Source organism: Miscanthus floridulus, chromosome 1 (genome assembly GCF_019320115.1).
Source record: "Miscanthus floridulus cultivar M001 chromosome 1, ASM1932011v1, whole genome shotgun sequence".
In the NCBI taxonomy this organism is placed as follows: Eukaryota; Viridiplantae; Streptophyta; class Magnoliopsida; order Poales; family Poaceae; genus Miscanthus; species Miscanthus floridulus.
Genome location: NC_089580.1, coordinates 45,939,867 through 45,957,622, shown reverse-complemented (window position 1 = coordinate 45,957,622; position 17,756 = coordinate 45,939,867). Strand labels below are relative to the sequence as shown.

Here is a 17,756-nt window from a genome sequence, read left to right as displayed (position 1 = left end):
GAAACAATTGAAACATACGTTTGCAACATGTGTATAACCACTGCAACATATGCAACATGCAGATAAAAACACTTGCAACATACGTCTGAAATAGATGAAACTTTTAGAACATACACTTGCAACATACGTGTATAGTCACTGCAACATATGCAACATCCAGATGAAAACATACAATATCTAGATGAAACAGTTGAAACATTTAGAAAACACACTTGCAAACATACATGTTTAGCCATTGCAACATATGCAACATCCCGATCTACTTTTGCAACATCCACATAAAACAATTGCAACATCCAGATAAAACATCTGAAACACTTAAAGCATACTCTTGCAACATGAGTTTTCAGCACGCAATGTTACCTTGCTGCTTAGACGAATTGTGGAGCTCGAAGCCGCCGCGGCGCATGGATCTCACCGGTGTGCCCCAGGGTGAGCACCTGCTTGGCGGCCTAGGTGAACACCTACGCGAGCCGCGCGAGCACTTGCTCGGTGGCTTAGGCCAGCGCACCCCTAGGCGCGGCGAAGGATGGGCATGGCGTGGCGGGGGATGGAGGCGCAGCAGGGAATGGCGGCGACGCGCGGTGAAGTGGCCTAGCAGGGTCAGAGGCAGTCGCGCCCCGCGCCTGGGCGGGCCCATGGCCGAGCGCCGGAGGTGACATATGAGCAAATAGGAGCAAGTGAGTAGATAGGACCGAGTATATGGACGAGCGAATTTTTTATTTAGACACAAAAGAGGGGTATCTTGGGCTAACGTTATGCAGTCCATGAGGGGTAGTGTCGTATTGGCAACAAAGGAACCAAGGAAATTTTCTCGATTTTCTTCCCATAGTCCATTACACCTATCTCTCTGAGGGCCCCCGTCTTAAGGCCATGAGATTCTACAATCCAGATTCCAATATCCAAAATTTTAAAATATGGATTCTACATAATAAAAAACCTATATGTTTGGATCCTTAGGCTATCTCCAACAACAACACCTAAAATATAAGACCCATTCGTTCTTTGGGTAGCGCTACAGGTAAAAGGTTCAATAGCTATTCGGTATCTTCTCCAACAATAAGACCCAAAAGAGAATCATTTCTGCAAATGAGTTTTCAGGAGAGAGGATACTCATATTTGGGTTGTACTTCTCAGACAACCCAAAATAGATCTCCCGTATAGGTACTATATTGGAGGCTGATTTTGAGTCTCTTGCTACCTATTTTGGGTTTAGGTCTCCTTATTGGAGACACTCTTAGATAATGATGAAGTTGGTTTCTAGTATTTAAAACCTTTTTCTCCCAAAAATGCCCCTCATCCATAGCCCCTGTAGACAGGGTTGGCTGCTCGCCGAAGGTGGAATCCGGAGCTCGCGTGTGTGCGCTCGGCCCGCGCAGCCGCCCCTGCCATCGCTAGAAAGAGCTCGCCTGCGTAGCCGCCCTCGCGCCACTGTGACCTGCTCGTCCGCGTCGCCGTCCGGCAGCGGAGGTGCTCGCCTGCACCGCCCGTGAAGCCCGCGTCGCTGTTTGGCTCCGGTAGTGAAGGATGAAGGGTCCATCGGCCGGCGGCGCTGGCCAGCGATGCGGAGGGCAGGGGTGCGACCAGGCTCCGCACGCACGATTCGGGAAGGCCACGGCTGGGAGCGGAGCACGACTTCAGCGGGAGCGTGTGTGGAGCGCGTCATGGAGGCGAGTCGCCCGGGCGAGCGACGCGATGAAGGGGGGATTCGCGATTTTGGCCAGCGTCTGGTGATGCGCGAGACGGGGGGCAACACTGTCATTTCAAACTTGAAGAGGTGAAGAATCCAGTGTTATCCGGGGTGCGGTGATTCACGGATTGTAAAAATCTGGACTCCGGATTTCTTTTATCCCAAGCAGTATCCCTTCCATTTGGATGCCTTCGAGATTTTTTTAATCCGAGAATTCTATCCGGATCCAGACGAGAGATTTAACTTTTACCATTATAACAGTCGGCACCTCCTGAGATCTTACTTTAACGGCTGACAATACGAATTTAGCACGCAACGAAGAGAAGAGATACAGAATTGTCACTTTTGCACTCGTGGCACGCCAGTGCGTCAGTCCAGGTGGGATCTGAGGCAGCATGTGGTGGCAAATGACCGCGGCTGCCCCTGCCCTCTGCCGCGTCATGGCCGGGGTGAGCTCCCCATGGCCACCGACGCTGAGCTCGCCATGGCAGCTGGGGCCGAGCTCACCGGGGCAGTCTGCGTCGCTCCCCATGGCCGCCAGGGCCGAGCTCGTCCGCGACAGTGCTGCGCTCGCCATGGCCGCCAGGACCGAGCTCGCCCGCGACAGTGCTGGGGACGAGCTCGCCATGACGGGGGCCGAGCTCCCAATGGCCACCGGTGTCGAGCTCGCCATGGCCGCGGGGGCCGAACTCGCTGGGACCGTCTGCGTCGACACTGAGCTCGCCATGGCCGCCGGGGGTGAGCTCGCTAGTGGCCGTGCTACTCTCGCCATGGCCGCTAGGACCAAGCTCGCCCGCGCCTTGGACACTGGGGTTGATCTCGCTGGGGCAGTATGTGCCGGGGACGAGCTCGTCGGGGCAGCCGGGGCCGAGCTCTCCCGCGGCCGTGCTACTCTCGTCATGTCCGCCAGGACCGAGCTCGCCCGCGCCTTGACACCGGGGCTGACCTCGCTGGGGCAATCTGTGCTGGGGACGAGCTCGCCGAGGCAGTCTGCGTCGGGGCACGAGCTCCCCATGGCCACCGGCGTCGAGCTCACCATGGGCCCCGGGGCCGAACTCGCTAGGGCCGTCTGCGTCGTCGCTGAGCTCGCAATGGCCGCCGGGGCCGAGCTCGCTCCCGACCGTGCTGCGCTCGCCATGGCCGCCGGGGCCGAGCTCGCCCGCGGCCGTGCTGCGCTCGCCATGGCCGCTAGGTTCGAGCTCGCCCCTCCCCCATGGCTGGAGCTCGAGTAGAGGTCGTGCTCGTCTCTGCCAAGGCCTTGCATGTGCGTACAGCGCGAGTAGAGCTCGCCCTCGCGTCGGTGCCGAGCACGCCCGCGCCGTCCAGCTCTCGTCCGGGTTCCGAGCGGCCACTATGTCCACCATCGTCTTTTTTTTAGAATGCAGGGGATTTTAAGGAAGAAGACGCAACAGAGGGCAGAGGCATCCGCGGTCATTTGCCACCCCATGCTGCCTTGGATCCTATCTGGACTGACGCGCTGACGTGCCATGAGTGCAAAAGTGGTAATTATGTATCTCTTTCCTTCTTGCGTGCTAAATTTGTATTGGCAGCCGTTAAAGTAAGATCTCGTATGTCGATTGTTATAATGGTAAAAAGTTAGGGCGCAGGGCGCAGGGCGCAGCGGCTCCGGACCCGGCCGACACCCGGAGCTGAAGCAGGCGGGAGCCCGGCCAAAAGGCCCTAAATCTCCCGATCCAGACTGGGCCTGAGCTGAGTCCGGTCTCCACGAGCGCTCCACTCCTCGCACCCGAATCAGCCGCCCAGATCTCCAGCCCGCCTCTCCCTCCGGTGGCAGTTCCTCGCCGGGGTCGTGTCCTCCCTTCTTTCATCCCCTCATCAGGTACCACTCTCTCCTAGTCTCTTCCCTTCACTTACTCCCTCGTGGTCTGGGTTCCGTGTCCTTGCGCCGATTAGGTGGATTCCGAGTGCCGGGTCTCATGATTCGGGAGGCGCGGGTGCGATTTTAGCCAAGAGATCAGCCACCGACGGCGTGTCCTCTCTCCTTCAGGTTTAGGGTTCGACGCTCGACGATATTCGGATTTTGGGGTGCACCTATTTAGATATTTGTGGAGTTCAATGGTTGTATATGCATCCCTAGTCGGTGCAGATTCAAGAGTTTATTTTTTGCTTAATCTTAGAAAAACTGTGCTGGTGAAGTTGTCTGAGTTAAGAGATGAACTGGATTCTATAAGCTAAGTGACATACCAAGAGTGCCATATGCACCCTCTTATAGATTAATAGATACGTGCTTTCAGAGCGCAAAAGGTCTATTTATGTTGTTTTATATGTTCGCATCTGTTGGAAACCACTACCTACTTTAAGTGACTTGTGACTTCTAACAGATTTTTCATGTCTGTGGCTAGAACTTATGGATGGACAGGTAGAGAACTTTGTGGGGCATGACGGAGGTGGATTGCCTCAAGTTCCTTACGACGGAGAGCAGCCAAACCCGTATGATGATGTCGCGAAGCAGTACACTGAAGAGCTAGGTGACCAGTACAACGAGCAACCTGGTGCCCAATATGATGAAGGGTCTGGGAACCCATATAACGAAGAGCAAGCAAACTTGTACAGCGAGGAAACCGGGAATCAGTACAATGAGGACCCAGCAAATTCTTACCAGGAAGAGCTGGAGAATGCATTCAGTGGGGACCCGGACATGGCCCAACAGGACAACTCGCAGGTCAATGTCGACGATAACAAATGGCCTGGATGGCCAGGTGAGAGTGTTTTCCGTATACTAGTTCCAGCTCAGAAGGTTGGAGCTATCATTGGCCGCAAAGGGGAGTTTATCAAGAGGATGTGTGAGGAGACTAAAGCACGCATCAAAATACTTGATGGCCCGCCTGGTGTACCAGAAAGAGCAGTAAGTGCCTTTATGGATTTTGTATTTGATAAGTTAGTAGTCTCATTGGTTCCAACTAGCATATGTGCCACTCGGTGTGCAGGTCACTTTGTTTTATTTCATGACGCGTGTTTGGTACTAGCTGGTCTGCTAGGAACATCTTATGTAGATCTAGATACTCTACCTCCTACTCAGTCCACTCCACATATGAGCACTGGAGCTGGTCTATGCTGTTGCTCGTTTCAACATAAAACATCATTATATCAGGGGAAACAGATAAGATGGACTGTTTGTCCAACAGCTGAGCTTTAGTTACTGAATCTTAAAGCAGCTTTGTTTCTGTTTTCCTAAAAATCTAGGAACATTTTGTTTTATTTTAGTTGAGGGTTTGCAATGGGTCCTGAAACTGGCAATATTTTCCTTAGCTAGCGTGGGTTTTGAATCTTGTATCAAATGCACATTATAAGTTATATAATATAATAACTCGACATCTTTGTGTAGGAACATGTCAAGTTTTCTTTTATGGCTCCTAGTTGGGATCATCCTTTCTTCACAACTTCAACTTAATAAATGTGCCACAACTCAGTGTAAGAATTAAGAAGCACAGTTAATATCCTGACAATACTGAGAAAGTTAAACAGTGAAGTTCTGCACACTAAAGAGTAGCTCTAAAACTGACTTAAAAAAAGTGACCGCCCACCAAAGGCCAAAATCGGTAAGCTTTGATAATATAACACATATTAATGTTTGCAGGTTGTGACTGCAGTCTAAGGCCCCAAACCAAACAATGTTTCGAAAATGGTTGATCGGACATGGTTCTGAAAGTCCAGTTTTGTGCTCCCGTGCTGCAAATATGAATAGGTCATTTGATTATTGGATGAAGATCTCTTTCAAGATGCTCCTTAAACTATCTGGTAATTTCATTACCTTTTTTATTTTTAACTAAAGGAATAACTAAAGGGAAGAGGTAAAAGGATAAAAATGTACCAAGTTGTCTACATGCAAATGAATATTTTAAAATTCATCTGCATGATGACATAGGTATTGAATTTGATTTTTGGATGAAGATCTCTTTCAAGCTGTTCCATAAACTATCTGTTAATTTCATGACCTTTTTTTATTTTTTTACTAAAGGAAATAACTAAAGGGAAGAGGTAAAAGGATAAAAAATGTACCAAGTTGTCTACATGCAAATGAATATACTACATGCACTATGTAATTTAAAAATTCATCCGCATGATGACATAGGTATTGAATTTTTCTCACAAAGTATACAAATACATACATTTGGAGAAGTATAACTCTTTGTTATATTGTGCTTTGGAAGATCAAGTGTTTGCTTAAGAAAAAAAATAAATATCATAACATGATCGGCAAGTGAGTAAAAGAGAAAAATGTACCTATTCTCTCATCATTGGACATTAGTGAATTCCAAACAAAAAAAGGTCGATGCATTTAATAAAATATGAAACAATAACTATTGGTGAAGGACATTGCGTTTGATAAATAAGGTTACTAAGTGAATAACAAAAGAAAAACAACTCTTCTGATCTGTCATACTTGAATGCTTCACCACTGTTGATTAAATGTGTAGGATCATAGGATGGAATGCTCTACTGAATTTGTTTCAAAAAAAAAGAATGCTCTACTGAACTTTGGAAGTTCTCATTTGTGCTGGCATTTCAGCATCGGATGCATTTGTTATTGTGTGCTTGAGCAACAATTACTATTGTAGTATGAATAAAGTAAAGTTAAGCTTAAGTAGAATGTTCATATGACTATATTTTGGAATTACTATTTTATGCGGTTCAGGTGGAAAATGTATATGTCATTATTAAACCATACTGTCATAAAACCATAGTTTATTTCTTTTGTGAAGAGAGGCATCATTTAACTTTGCTAGTAGGGTGTATATAGAATCTCTTGATTACAAGTAACCCAAATAGGAAAGTTTTGGCAATTAGAAATTTTGAAGTTGACCTAATCAAACTTACTTATGGCACTGACCATTCATTATACTTGTTCCAGACGCACATATTCTTGTGAATGCTAGTGTCATCATACCTTATGCCGTTCATTGAGCTCATCTAGGTCTAACCATTAAGCAATATTAATGTTTTGCGCTGTCAGCTCCTTTTAACTATTAATTCATTTGGTGAATTTGTCACTTTCACCTTTGAAGGTAATGATTTCAGCAAAGGATGAACCAGAGGCACCTCTCTCTCCAGCTGTGGATGGCTTACTTAGAGTTCATAAAAGAATAACTGAGAGTTCAGATGGTGAATCTGGTCAGCCTCAACGAAGTGCTGGTAATATAGGACCAACACGACTTCTAGTGCCATCTTCGCAAGCTGGCAGCCTTATTGGCAAGCAGGGAGCAACTATTAAATCAATACAAGATTCTTCTAAGTCCGTTGTCCGTATTGTTGGTAAGTTTCGTCATGTTTCTTCTATGCTATATATGCTGGATCTATCCCTCTTTGATATGTTGCATGAGTTGCATCCTTAGCTGTGTGTTGTGACCTGCAGCTTGGTTAATGACCATTAGGAAATTATGATACTACTTCCCTTTGCTATCCACATAAATAAATGCGTCTTATTTGGTTCTTCAATGTGGAATCTAGTCTGTTTAACTGATTTCTATGGATCCATGCCAAGCACCAACCTGTTCGGCATTAAAGAAAAATACTCTTCTGAGCTGGACATTTACATGTAAACTGTGGAATCTAGTCTGTTTAACTGATTTACCATGAAACTTGGAAACTAAATGATGTTATAGTTCTTTTTTAAATCAAGAACAATGAGAAAAAAGAGGTGGTTGGTGATGCTTTGACATGTGTTGTTATAAAGGACCTAAAAGTTCATTGATCTACTTATGTTTTTAGAGAACAATGTTACACATACAGGCAATTTTTTTTTAAGATTTACTGTTTTGTATTGCAGAAAATATAACTACACACATACTACAATATAATTAAACTTTTACCTTCTGCCTTTGTTCACTGTGCTGATTATCATAGCATTTATCTTTAGTCATGTTTTTTTCTACTCCATACCCGGGTGAAAATCTTCTCTCTGGCACCTGAATTTTTTGCTTTCCTTTTCTTTCCCTTTCTTCTTCCCAAATAGCATGCATGGAAGGAAATAAGCATGTATGGAACGGAATAAAACTAAGATTCGGGTGAAAATCTCTCTTCCACATCACAATTTTAGTTAATGTCAACTTATGGACACTCAACTTGTGCTAGAGTTATGCTGATTATTTTGGTGTAATTTCTAGGTAGAATTGGTTTCACTATAAATTCGGGTGAAAATCTTCTCTCCCATACCCCATTTTAGTTGCTGTCAACTTGTGCTAGATTAACACTCGTACTAGAGTTACAGTGATTATTTTAGTGTAATTTCTAGGTAGAATTGGTGTAACTAAAAATTCAGGTGTGGGGAATATATATATTTCACCCTATTCTTACAACACCTTTAATCTGGGTGTGGAACTCTTGCTCATAAAATGTGGGTGTAGGAAGCAAAATTTTCACCTGGGCATGATATAGCAAAACTGTTAATCATTTGTTTGTATATTTGTACTGGTATGTTGTTATCCTCCAAGGGTGCGAACTTCTAATTCGAGGTTTTATACTTTTGTTCAGAGAATGTGCCTCCTGTTGCACTAAATGATGATAGAGTTGTGGAGATACAAGGCGAGCCTCTTCGTGTCCAAAAAGCAGTGGAATTAATAGCGAGTCACTTAAGAAAATTTCTTGTTGACCGCAGTGTTCTTCCATTGTTTGAAACACATGTAAGTTTTTTGTTTATTTTGGCATGTTGTATTTGTGTCAGTAATAGTGTTTTGCATGCAGTGTGTGACAATGTAAATTTTAATCTCTGCAGATGAAAATGCATGGTATGCCGAGGGAGCAACCAGTGCCACCTCCCCAGCATTGGGGCCCTCCTCAAACCTGGGGCCCTCCTCCAGGTGGTCCTGGTTTTGGAGGAAATCCACAGTTCATGCCTCCAAGGCCGCAAGACAGTTATTATCCTCCTCCTGATGCCCCCCCTATTGAAAAGCAGCCGCACTATGGCATTTCTGCATATGGTCGGGAGGCCCCACCAAGTGGTGCTTCTGCTACAGGGAATCAACCACCCTCTTACGCAGGTTCTCAGGTAAGTTCTATTGCACTTAATCTCAAGATGGTTTGTGCTTTCATTTGGTTGGCATGCCAATCAGGTACTGACTTTTATGTATTTCTGAAAGGTGACTCATAACATGCACATTCCCCTTGCCTATGCTGATGCTGTGATTGGGGCAGCTGGTGCTAGTATCAGTTATATCCGTAGACACAGTGGCGCAACAGTAACTATTCAAGAAAGCAGAGGTGCACCTGGAGAGATGACTGTGGAGATAATTGGGACTGCAGCCCAAGTTCAAACTGCTCAGCAACTGATCCAGGTACCTTTTTCTGCCGTGGGTTGCACGTGTCAGAAATTTTGTCAGCTAATTCAGACTCTGCTCTTTAGTTCTATAATTTGCTCAGGTGATGCTATATTGCACCATCTCTTTTAACGAAAACATATTTCACCTTTCGATGGCCCCCTTGCTGTTAGCTAATGTGACCTTTTACTTTGCAGAATTTCATGGCAGAGGCGGCTCCCCCAGGCCCGGCGCCAGCTTCTAACCCTCCCGCTCCACCAGTTGATCCGAGCTACGGCTCTTACCCACCACCATATGGAGCAGCTCCTTCTTATGGTTCTTCAATGGCTGCCGGGCCGCCTCCGCAGTACAATGGTGGGAGCTACGGTGGCCCGACCTACCCGCCCAGCTATGGTTATTAGTATTCAAGTAGCAGCAAACCAAGGATTTGTCCTCTTTTATTGAAGCATTGTCCTCGCGGTGTCCTTTTCCTGGTGGATGGTAAGGATTTAGCTGCCGAATAATGACTCTGGGGCTGGACGCCCTCCTGCTACTTTGTATGGTAAAGATTATTATGTTATTAGTAACATCCATGAATGTGTTGCTTGCTGCTCGGTCATTGTTCTGTGCCTGTGGTATGTGAGCGGCTGAGCGCCGACCGTGCGTCCTTCAACTCCGGGCTTTGCTACTGTCTGCATGTTTGTCTTTGGAGCAGCACATTAGGCAACTTGTGGACAAACTTGAAAAATAAAGGTGACCCAATGTTCTACGGTTTTGAAACAGATAGAAACAACATTATGAAGAATAGTATTCTATTCTAGTCGGATCATAAGATATGTATAGGGTGTCTGTGGAAGACATGTTTGCACTGAAAAATCAAACATGCGTCTGTCTGCCACTGTTGAAGCATTTTGCGACCAACGGATGGCTACATGCCTATTGAATAGTTGCGGTCTAAACATTCAAAAAGGTGTCGTGACTAGCCAAAAGATTCAACAGTGAAGGTTGCTAGCGCATCAGAGGGCCAAGTAGTCAACGTGCATACGAATTGTGTCTTGCACGTATAAACAAAGACGAGAACAGGGCTGCTTCGCAACAAATAAAGCGCAACTTACATGAGGGATCGTTACCCCACTCCATAGGAATACATACTAAGGGTAATCCCAGTGGGATCAGTTTCCATCGTACTCATATTTTGAAAACAGTGCGGGCTAGTCTTAATGGGGTCCCAATTTCAAACACTCATATTTTGAAAATAGTACAGTGACATATCAGCATATTCAATGTTCATGAAACTCTCATCAAACTTCCATTGAGATTGGTCTAATGGACCAGTACATATCGACAAATAAACAGTAATTTAGAGCCTGTTAGCGAGTACTCCCTCCATACTAAAAAATGAAGTCGTTTTAGACAAGGCTTGTGTTAAACATTAGGAATATAAATCATGAATAACTTTTAAGTTGTTGAGTTTGGAAATGTGAAAACCATATGTATAGATTTGTCTTGAAAAATACTTTCACAAAAATTTACATATATCACTTTTTGATAAATATATTTATAAAAATAAGTAGTCAAAATTATGTTTTGGAGACCGCGTCGTTGTCCAAAACGACTTTATTTTGGAGTATGAAGGGAATTGAATTTCCATTTTGCAGGGTTGATCGCAGGTTGGCCAGGTCGGTCTCCTGCTAGGTCGGTGGGAAGCAAAAGCAAAGCTGTAAACCGCGTGACAGAGACACGAGCGAGCATTTTGTCGAGCTTAAAAAGGCCCGCCTGCCCGCCTCTGAGTGAGTAAGCAGGTGTAGTTTGCCGCAAATTAAGTCGCCCATGAAGAGCTTGAGTTTTTCTTCGGTCCTCTACCTTTTCGCTTCCTAGCTAATCTCTGCGTACGGAACTCTGACCATTTCTACCTCTATGGCTCTGCCTCTGCTGACTGCTGGCCAATATTAGCCAGCTCGTTGATCATATGCATGCATCTGATGCATTACTAATCCTCGTGATGACGACCATATTATATGCAGCTCCCTTTATGGCCATATATATAGAGCGAAAAGGGGCATTGCATAACATAGCTCCCTAAACCGCAACACAGGAAGCAGCAGCAACAGTGCAACACCACCACCAACACGGCTATTAGCTAATCTACTGTTACCTTGTGTGAACACAGTAAGGGAAGACGGCGCAAAAAAAACCCCCTGCTATGATACTGTAGCCGCTGCAGGTGCAGCGCCGCACGGCTCACCTGCAGCACTGTAGCCATACAGTGGCCGGCGCAGAGTCAGCCCTGCTAGTGTTATCTAGTTAGTGTTATAGCATGTAGGCTGTACTAGGACTAGATAGATAAAGTTGTATAAATAGACTACCACGGCAACTCAGTAAAGAGAGTTCAGATTTGCCATCTCACAGATAGACCTTCGGCCAACGTTGATGTCTTGTATTGTGTGTGCTTGTTCTATTCTCCCTTCTTCTTCTATATCCAGACATAGTGTGTGGGACGGACAACGCCTACTCGTGGTCGGCACGGCTAGTGGGTGCTTGGCAACACTAGCGGGTGCTCGGCAAGACCGGTGAGTACTTCACTCGTCTGAGCCGGTGATCCCGTGGGCCAACAAGTGGTATCAGAGCCGTACAATTGTCGTCGTCAATCTAACCGATGGCGATGACGGGCGGTTCTGAGTTGGGCGACAGCAGTGGCACTGCTGTGACTGCCCAGCCACGAGGGAATGTCGTTGTTCGCACGGTGCGGGAGGTCAGCGGCACCAGTTGGCCAACGCTGACTCGCACCAACTATGGAGAGTGGTCGGTGACCATAAAGGTCAAGCTCAGAGCCCAGCGACTTTGGAATGCTATTGACAAGGGCACCGACAATGAGGAGGATGACATGTCAGCGTTGGAGGCTATCCTCGCTGTTGTACCGGCGGAGTACAGGGAGCTGTTGGGGACGAAGAGCTCGGCTAAGGAGGCGTGGGAGGCTATTGCGACGATGCACGTCGGTTCCGACCGCGCAAAGAAGGCGACGACCCAGCTTCTGAAGTAGGAGTACACTATCCTCAAGTTCAAGGATGGTGAAACGGTGAAGGACTTCTCCCTCCGCCTGCAGACACTCATTAGTAAGCTGAAGAGCCACGGCGTCACCATCGACGAAGAGGAGGCAGTCTCCAAGTACCTCCACTCCATTCTGGCAAAGTACATCCAGATCGCTCTCTCCATAGAGACGATGCTGGACTTGTCCACCCTCACCATTGAGGATATGACAGGCCGTCTGCGGGCGGTGGACGAGCGCCTGGAGCAGGCGATAGCAACGAAGGACAGCGGGAAACTCCTGCTGACGGAAGAGGAGTGGGCTGCTCGGAGGAACTCCGGGAAGGCAGCCTCCTCCAGTCGCGGTGGCAAGGGCAAGCACCGCGGCATGGCTTCTTCGGAGAAGAAGCAGGTCGACCCCAACGCCTGCCGGTGTTGCGGGAAGATGGGCCACTGGTATAAGGTCGAGATAGCAGACTAGAGGGGAGTGAATAGTGCTTTCTAAAATTAATCGCGTCGGCTAACCGAAACAAGTGCGGAATTAAAACTATCGGTCTAGCCAAGACTACACCCCGTTATCTATGTTCTCTAGCAACTTCCAAAGATACTAATTAAGCAACAAAGGTGGCGGGCTAGCTAGAGCTCACCTAACCAATTCTAGAAGCAAGGTCACACAAACCTATGCCACTAGTACTTTAAGCAACAAGGGAGCTCCTACACATGCTAGTAAGTAAAAGCACAAAGCCACCTAATGCTCACTAACAATGCTCAATAACAAGGCAATCAATGCCAAATTAGAGAGCGCAATTACTTAGTTGCACAAACTAAGCAATGTGACTAACAAGGTCACACAAACCAAATTAGCCACGCAAGGGAGCTACTTCTATGCTACACAAGCAAGAAGGTAACTAGTAAGCTACACAAGCTAACTTAATTATAAGAGCAACTACACAAGCACAATATATGCAAAAGTAATTACAAGCTTGTGTAACAAGGATGCAAACCAACGGGAAGAACAAGGTTGACACGGTGATTTTTCTTTCAAGGTTCACGTGTTTGCCAACACCCAACACACTAGTCCCTGTTGTATCGACCGCTCACTTGGTGGTTCGGCGGCTAATTGGCATCACCCGCCAAGCCCGCATCGGGCACCGCAAGAACCTACCCTGAAAGTGAGGGTAGTTCAATGACACGCTCAACTAGAGTTGCTCTTCGCGGCTCCCGCGGGGCGAGCACAATGCCCCTCACAAAGCTCTTCTCCAGAGCACCGCACAAGCTTCTTGCGGGCTTCGACGGAGACCACCACCAAGCCGTCTAGGAGGTGGCAACCTCCAAGAGTAACAAGCACCACCACCTTGCAACTCGATCACCTAGTGCCACTCGATACAACCTCACAATGCAATCGCACTAGAATCGCTCTCTCACACAATCGAATGATCACTATCAAGTATATATGAGATGGAGGGCTCCCAAGCACTACTACACAAGCCACCAAGGCTCTAGTGTGCTCAGCTACCGGCCTAAGGCCGACCATGGTTTCTATTTATAACCCCACGAACAAATAGAGCCGTTACCCCTTCACTGGGTAAAACTCGGGACGACCGGACGCTCCGATCAGATCGACCGGACGCTGAACCTCAGCGTTCGGTCGTGCGATGCACGCCATGTGTCTTCTTCTTCAAGCGCTATTCATCCGATCTCAACGTTCATCAGACGACTGGACGCTCCAGCTTGAACTGACCAGACACAGCAACCCCAGCTTCCGGTCGTTTCCAGTAAGGTACCAGACATGACCAGACACGTCTAGTCGGTCGTGATCGGACACAGCATTAGCGTTCGGTCACTTCCAGCTTCTCTGCTCTGCCTACATCATCACATGTCACCCTGATCGGACGCACCCTGTCAGCGTTCGGTCACTTCCAGCGCCAGCGTCCGGTCGAAGACCGATGCCTGCATGCTCTCTGCAGCCACTAACCGGACGCAGGACCCCAGCGTCCGGTCACTGCATGACCAGCATCCGGTGCACTCTGTGAGACCCTATCTTTTCTATATAGGGCGCCGGTGGCACTGTCGGACTGTCCGCACGGACACTCCACCGGTGGAGTTCCCAACCCTTCTCGCCTCCGTTTCATCGCCGAGTTGATCCATATTAACTCCAACATCATCTCCTTTATAAATGTGCCAACACCACCAAGTGTACACCATCATGTGTATGTGTGTTAGCATTTTCACAATCATTTTCCAAAGGATTAGCCACTCAACTTGCCACGCCACTCAATCCTAACAACGATGCAAAGTTAGATCACTCGAGTGGCACTAGATGACCGATATGCAAACAAGTTTGCCCCTCTTGATAGTACAGCCATCTATCCTAAACCCGGTTACAAACTTCTCTATACACCTATGATCGGTGAAATAAAATGCCCTAGGTTATACCTTTGCCGCGCATTCCATTCCATCTCCTCCAATATCGATGCAACACATGCACCAACACGATCAACAATGATATGATCCACTTCATATCATCACGTGATCATATTGGTTCATCGATCTTGACTTCACTTGCTTTTCACCGTTGCCTTCGTCCATCGGCGCCAAGTCTTGCTTAAGCTTCACCGCCACGCGGTCCATCACTCCAAAGCCTCTAACTTGCCCTTCACGCTTGCAAGCGGTCCATCAAGCCAATTCTTGTCTTGATCTTCTCCACCTTGATCACATGACTTAATGTCATGTCTCATGTGCAATGAGCTCCTTCATCATCACATGTGTGAGCTTTGCAATATCTCCAAGCCATTTTCACCTTTATGGCATATGTTGCTCACACACATGTACCTGTGGACTAATTACTTGTGTATCTCACATAAACACAATTAGTCCACCTAGGATGTCACTCAATTACCAAAACCACACGAGGACCTTTCAACTGGGTGCGGGAGTGCCCAAATCACAAGTAGGAGAAGAAGGCTCAGGCTCATCTGGCGCAAGCCGATGATGAGGATGAGGCCACTATCCTGATGGCGATGTTCTGTGCACTGCACAACATCAAGGCTGAGGGAAAGGAAGAGGCGATGATGGTGGAAGGACCTGGGAGGGCCCTAAAGACCGTCAACCTCGACGAACCGTGCGCCCAAGTTCACCTCGGGCGTGTGGGCACCGATCAGGAGCAACAGTGGTATCTGGACTCTGGTGCCAGCAACCACATGATGGGCTCCAAGGAATCCTTCTCCGAGCTCGACGGCGATGTTACCGGTACGGTGAAGTTTGGTGATGGCTCAAGGGTGGCTATCCAAGGGCACGACACCATCATCTACAGATGCCAGAACGAGGAGCACCATGCGCTAACAGATGTATACGACATCCCGTAGCTGTGTTCCAGCATCATCAGCATTGGTCAGCTGGATGAGCACGGTAGCGAAGTACTAATCAAGGACAGCGTCCTTCGGATCAGGGACTGGGAGCAGCGACTTCTTGCCAAGGTGAAGAGGTCCTTGAACCGGTTGTACCTGCTCGACCTGAAGGTAGAGCAGCCAGTGTGCCTGGCGGCAAGGCACTCCGAGGAACCGTGGATGTGGCATGCCCAGTTCGGACATCTCAGCTTTGACACGCTTGGTCGGCTAGGAAAGATGGTCCAAGGGCTGCCCCACATCAAGCACGGAGGCGAGCTGTGTGACAGCTGCCTGGTCGGAAAGCAGAGGAGGCTACCTTTCCCAAAGGTGACCAAGTATCGCGCGAAGGAAGCTCTCGAGCTCATTCATGGCGACCTCTATGGGCCGATCACGCCTGCTACATGCGGTGGTCGATGGTACTTCCTCCTGCTCATGGACGACTGTAGTCACTACAACTCCTGATGAACAAGGACAAAGCAGCGGTGGTGATCAAGAAGTTCAAGACGCGCGCGGAGGCCGAGAGTGGCAAGAAGCTTCGCGTGCTGAGGACTGATCGTGGTGGTGAATTCACTTTGGTGGAGTTCACTGCATACTGCACGGATCAGGGTGTGGGACAACACCACACCGTGCTGTACTCACCACAACAGAATGGCATGGTGGAGAGGCGGAATTAGACGGTGGTTGGCATGGCCCGATCCATGATGAAGGCCAAAGGCATGCCAACAAGGTTCTGGGGAGAGGCGGTGACCACGGCGGTGTTCATCCTCAATCATGCTCCGACCAAGGCCCTAACGGGCAAGACGCCATTCGAAGCTTGGTATGGGTCCAAGCCAAATATGTCATTCCTCCGGACATTCGGTTGCATCGGCCACGTCAAGAAGACGAAGCCGAACCTCACCAAGCTGGAGGACAGGAGCACACCGATGGTGTTCCTAGGCTACGCGGAGGGTACCAAGGTGTACCGGCTCTATGACCCACGTGGAGACAAAGTGCTTGTCTCACACGACGTCGTGTTCGACGAGGAGGTGGCTTGGGACTAGAGCAGTCCGAGCACGAGGGAAGCTGGCGGCTTCACCAACACCTTCGTCGTCGAGCACTTGGTCATCCATGGTGGTGGAGACACTGGGGAAGAGGTGCCGAGCACTCCGGGAGGAGCGTCGAGCACTCCGACGGTAGAGTCGAGCACTCCTGGGGGCTAGGGCAGTGCCGAGCACTTCAGGAGGGATGCTGAGCACTCCGGGAGGAGTGTCGTGCACTTCTAGAGGGATGCCGAGCATGCTAGGAGTGGTGCCGAGAGGTTCTGTAGTAGTGGCGACCACTTTAGGATGGGTGCCGAGCACTCCCGTGGTGGAGCCAAGACGTCTTGCAGTGGTACCAACCGCTCCAAGACTAAGGTTGAACACTCCTACAGTGTGGCCGAACACTACAGGAGTTATGACGAGCTGTCCAGAAGCAGTGCCAAGCACTTCAGGTGCTATGCTAGGCACTCCAGCAGAACAGGGAACTCCATCGACGTCGATCGAGTTCGCCTCACCTCCAAGTGACATCACAGAGTTCATGGACGCCTACCACGAAGGTGAGGAGGTATGGTTCCATAGGCTGGACGACATCGTCGGTGGCATAGGGCCCTCAGGTCTAGCGAGTAGGCTGCTCAACGATGCAGAGCTGCTACTCATCAGTGCAGAGGAACCACCCACATTTGCGCTAGCCGAGCGCGATGGAAACTGGCGACAGGCGATGCTAAAGGAGATGAAGGTGATCGAGGAAAATGAGACTTAGCAGCTCATTGATCCACCTCTAGGATGACGTCCAATCAGTCTAAAGTGGGTATACAAGGTCAAAAGGGACGAGCTCGACGCCATTGTCAAGCACAAGGCGCGCCTCGTTGCTCGAGGCTTTGTTCAGCGTAAGGGCATCGACTTCGAGGAGGTCTTTGCACCAGTAGTGCACATAGAGTTGGTTCGTTTGCTACTAGCCTTGGTAGCAGCAAAGGACTGGCGCGTCCATCATTTGGACGTTAAATCAGCCTTCCTCAATGGCGAGCTGGCAGAAACGGTCTTCTTCAGGCAACCTCTAGGGTTTGCCATCAAGGGAGAGGAGCACAGGGTGCTCCGACTGCGCAAGGCATTCTACGGGCTACGGTAGGCCCCCCGAGCATGGAACGCTAAGCTTGACGCCACGTTGGGCGAGCTTGGGTTTCGACGGTGCGCAACCGAGCACGCGCTCTACACGCGACGATGGGGGAAGGAAGAGCTTATGGTCGGCGTGTATGTGGATGACTTGATTGTCACTGGCGCACGCACGGAGGACATCAACGGCTTCAAGCGCGAGATGGCGGCTCGTTTTCGAATAAGTGATCTCAGCGCACTCTCCTACTACCTCGGCATCGAGGTGAGACAGGGG

The 17,756-nt window shown here is 48.6% G+C and overlaps 2 protein-coding genes across 2 annotated transcripts; both read left to right on the top strand.

Annotated features, from left to right (window-relative positions):
* The first annotated feature begins 2,220 nt into the window (after positions 1-2,220).
* LOC136456090 (uncharacterized) lies at positions 2,221-2,922 on the top strand. The gene has a single exon (XM_066455854.1). It carries the CDS (start codon positions 2,221-2,223, stop codon positions 2,920-2,922), a length of 702 nt encoding a protein of 233 aa, XP_066311951.1.
* Positions 2,923-3,352: 430 nt separating this feature from the next.
* Positions 3,353-9,554, top strand: LOC136509118 (flowering locus K homology domain-like). Its single transcript, XM_066503958.1, has 7 exons — positions 3,353-3,530; positions 4,054-4,556; positions 6,718-6,964; positions 8,183-8,331; positions 8,424-8,696; positions 8,788-8,982; positions 9,162-9,554. The coding sequence occupies exons 2-7, from the start codon at positions 4,059-4,061 to the stop codon at positions 9,363-9,365; spliced, it is 1,566 nt and encodes a 521-aa protein (XP_066360055.1). The 5' UTR covers positions 3,353-3,530; positions 4,054-4,058; the 3' UTR covers positions 9,366-9,554.
* Positions 9,555-17,756: the final 8,202 nt, after the last annotated feature.

Excerpts from the sequence above, each read along its gene's own strand:
- LOC136456090 (XM_066455854.1), top strand. The coding sequence starts at position 2,221 with ATGGCCGCCAGGGCCGAGCTCGTCCGCGACAGTGCTGCGCTCGCCATG.
- LOC136509118 (XM_066503958.1), top strand. The coding sequence starts at position 4,059 with ATGGATGGACAGGTAGAGAACTTTGTGGGGCATGACGGAGGTGGATTG. Across the intron at positions 6,965-8,182 it reads GTCCGTTGTCCGTATTGTTG|AGAATGTGCCTCCTGTTGCA; the intron begins GTAAGTTTCGTC and ends ACTTTTGTTCAG. Across the intron at positions 8,697-8,787 it reads CCTCTTACGCAGGTTCTCAG|GTGACTCATAACATGCACAT; the intron begins GTAAGTTCTATT and ends TATTTCTGAAAG.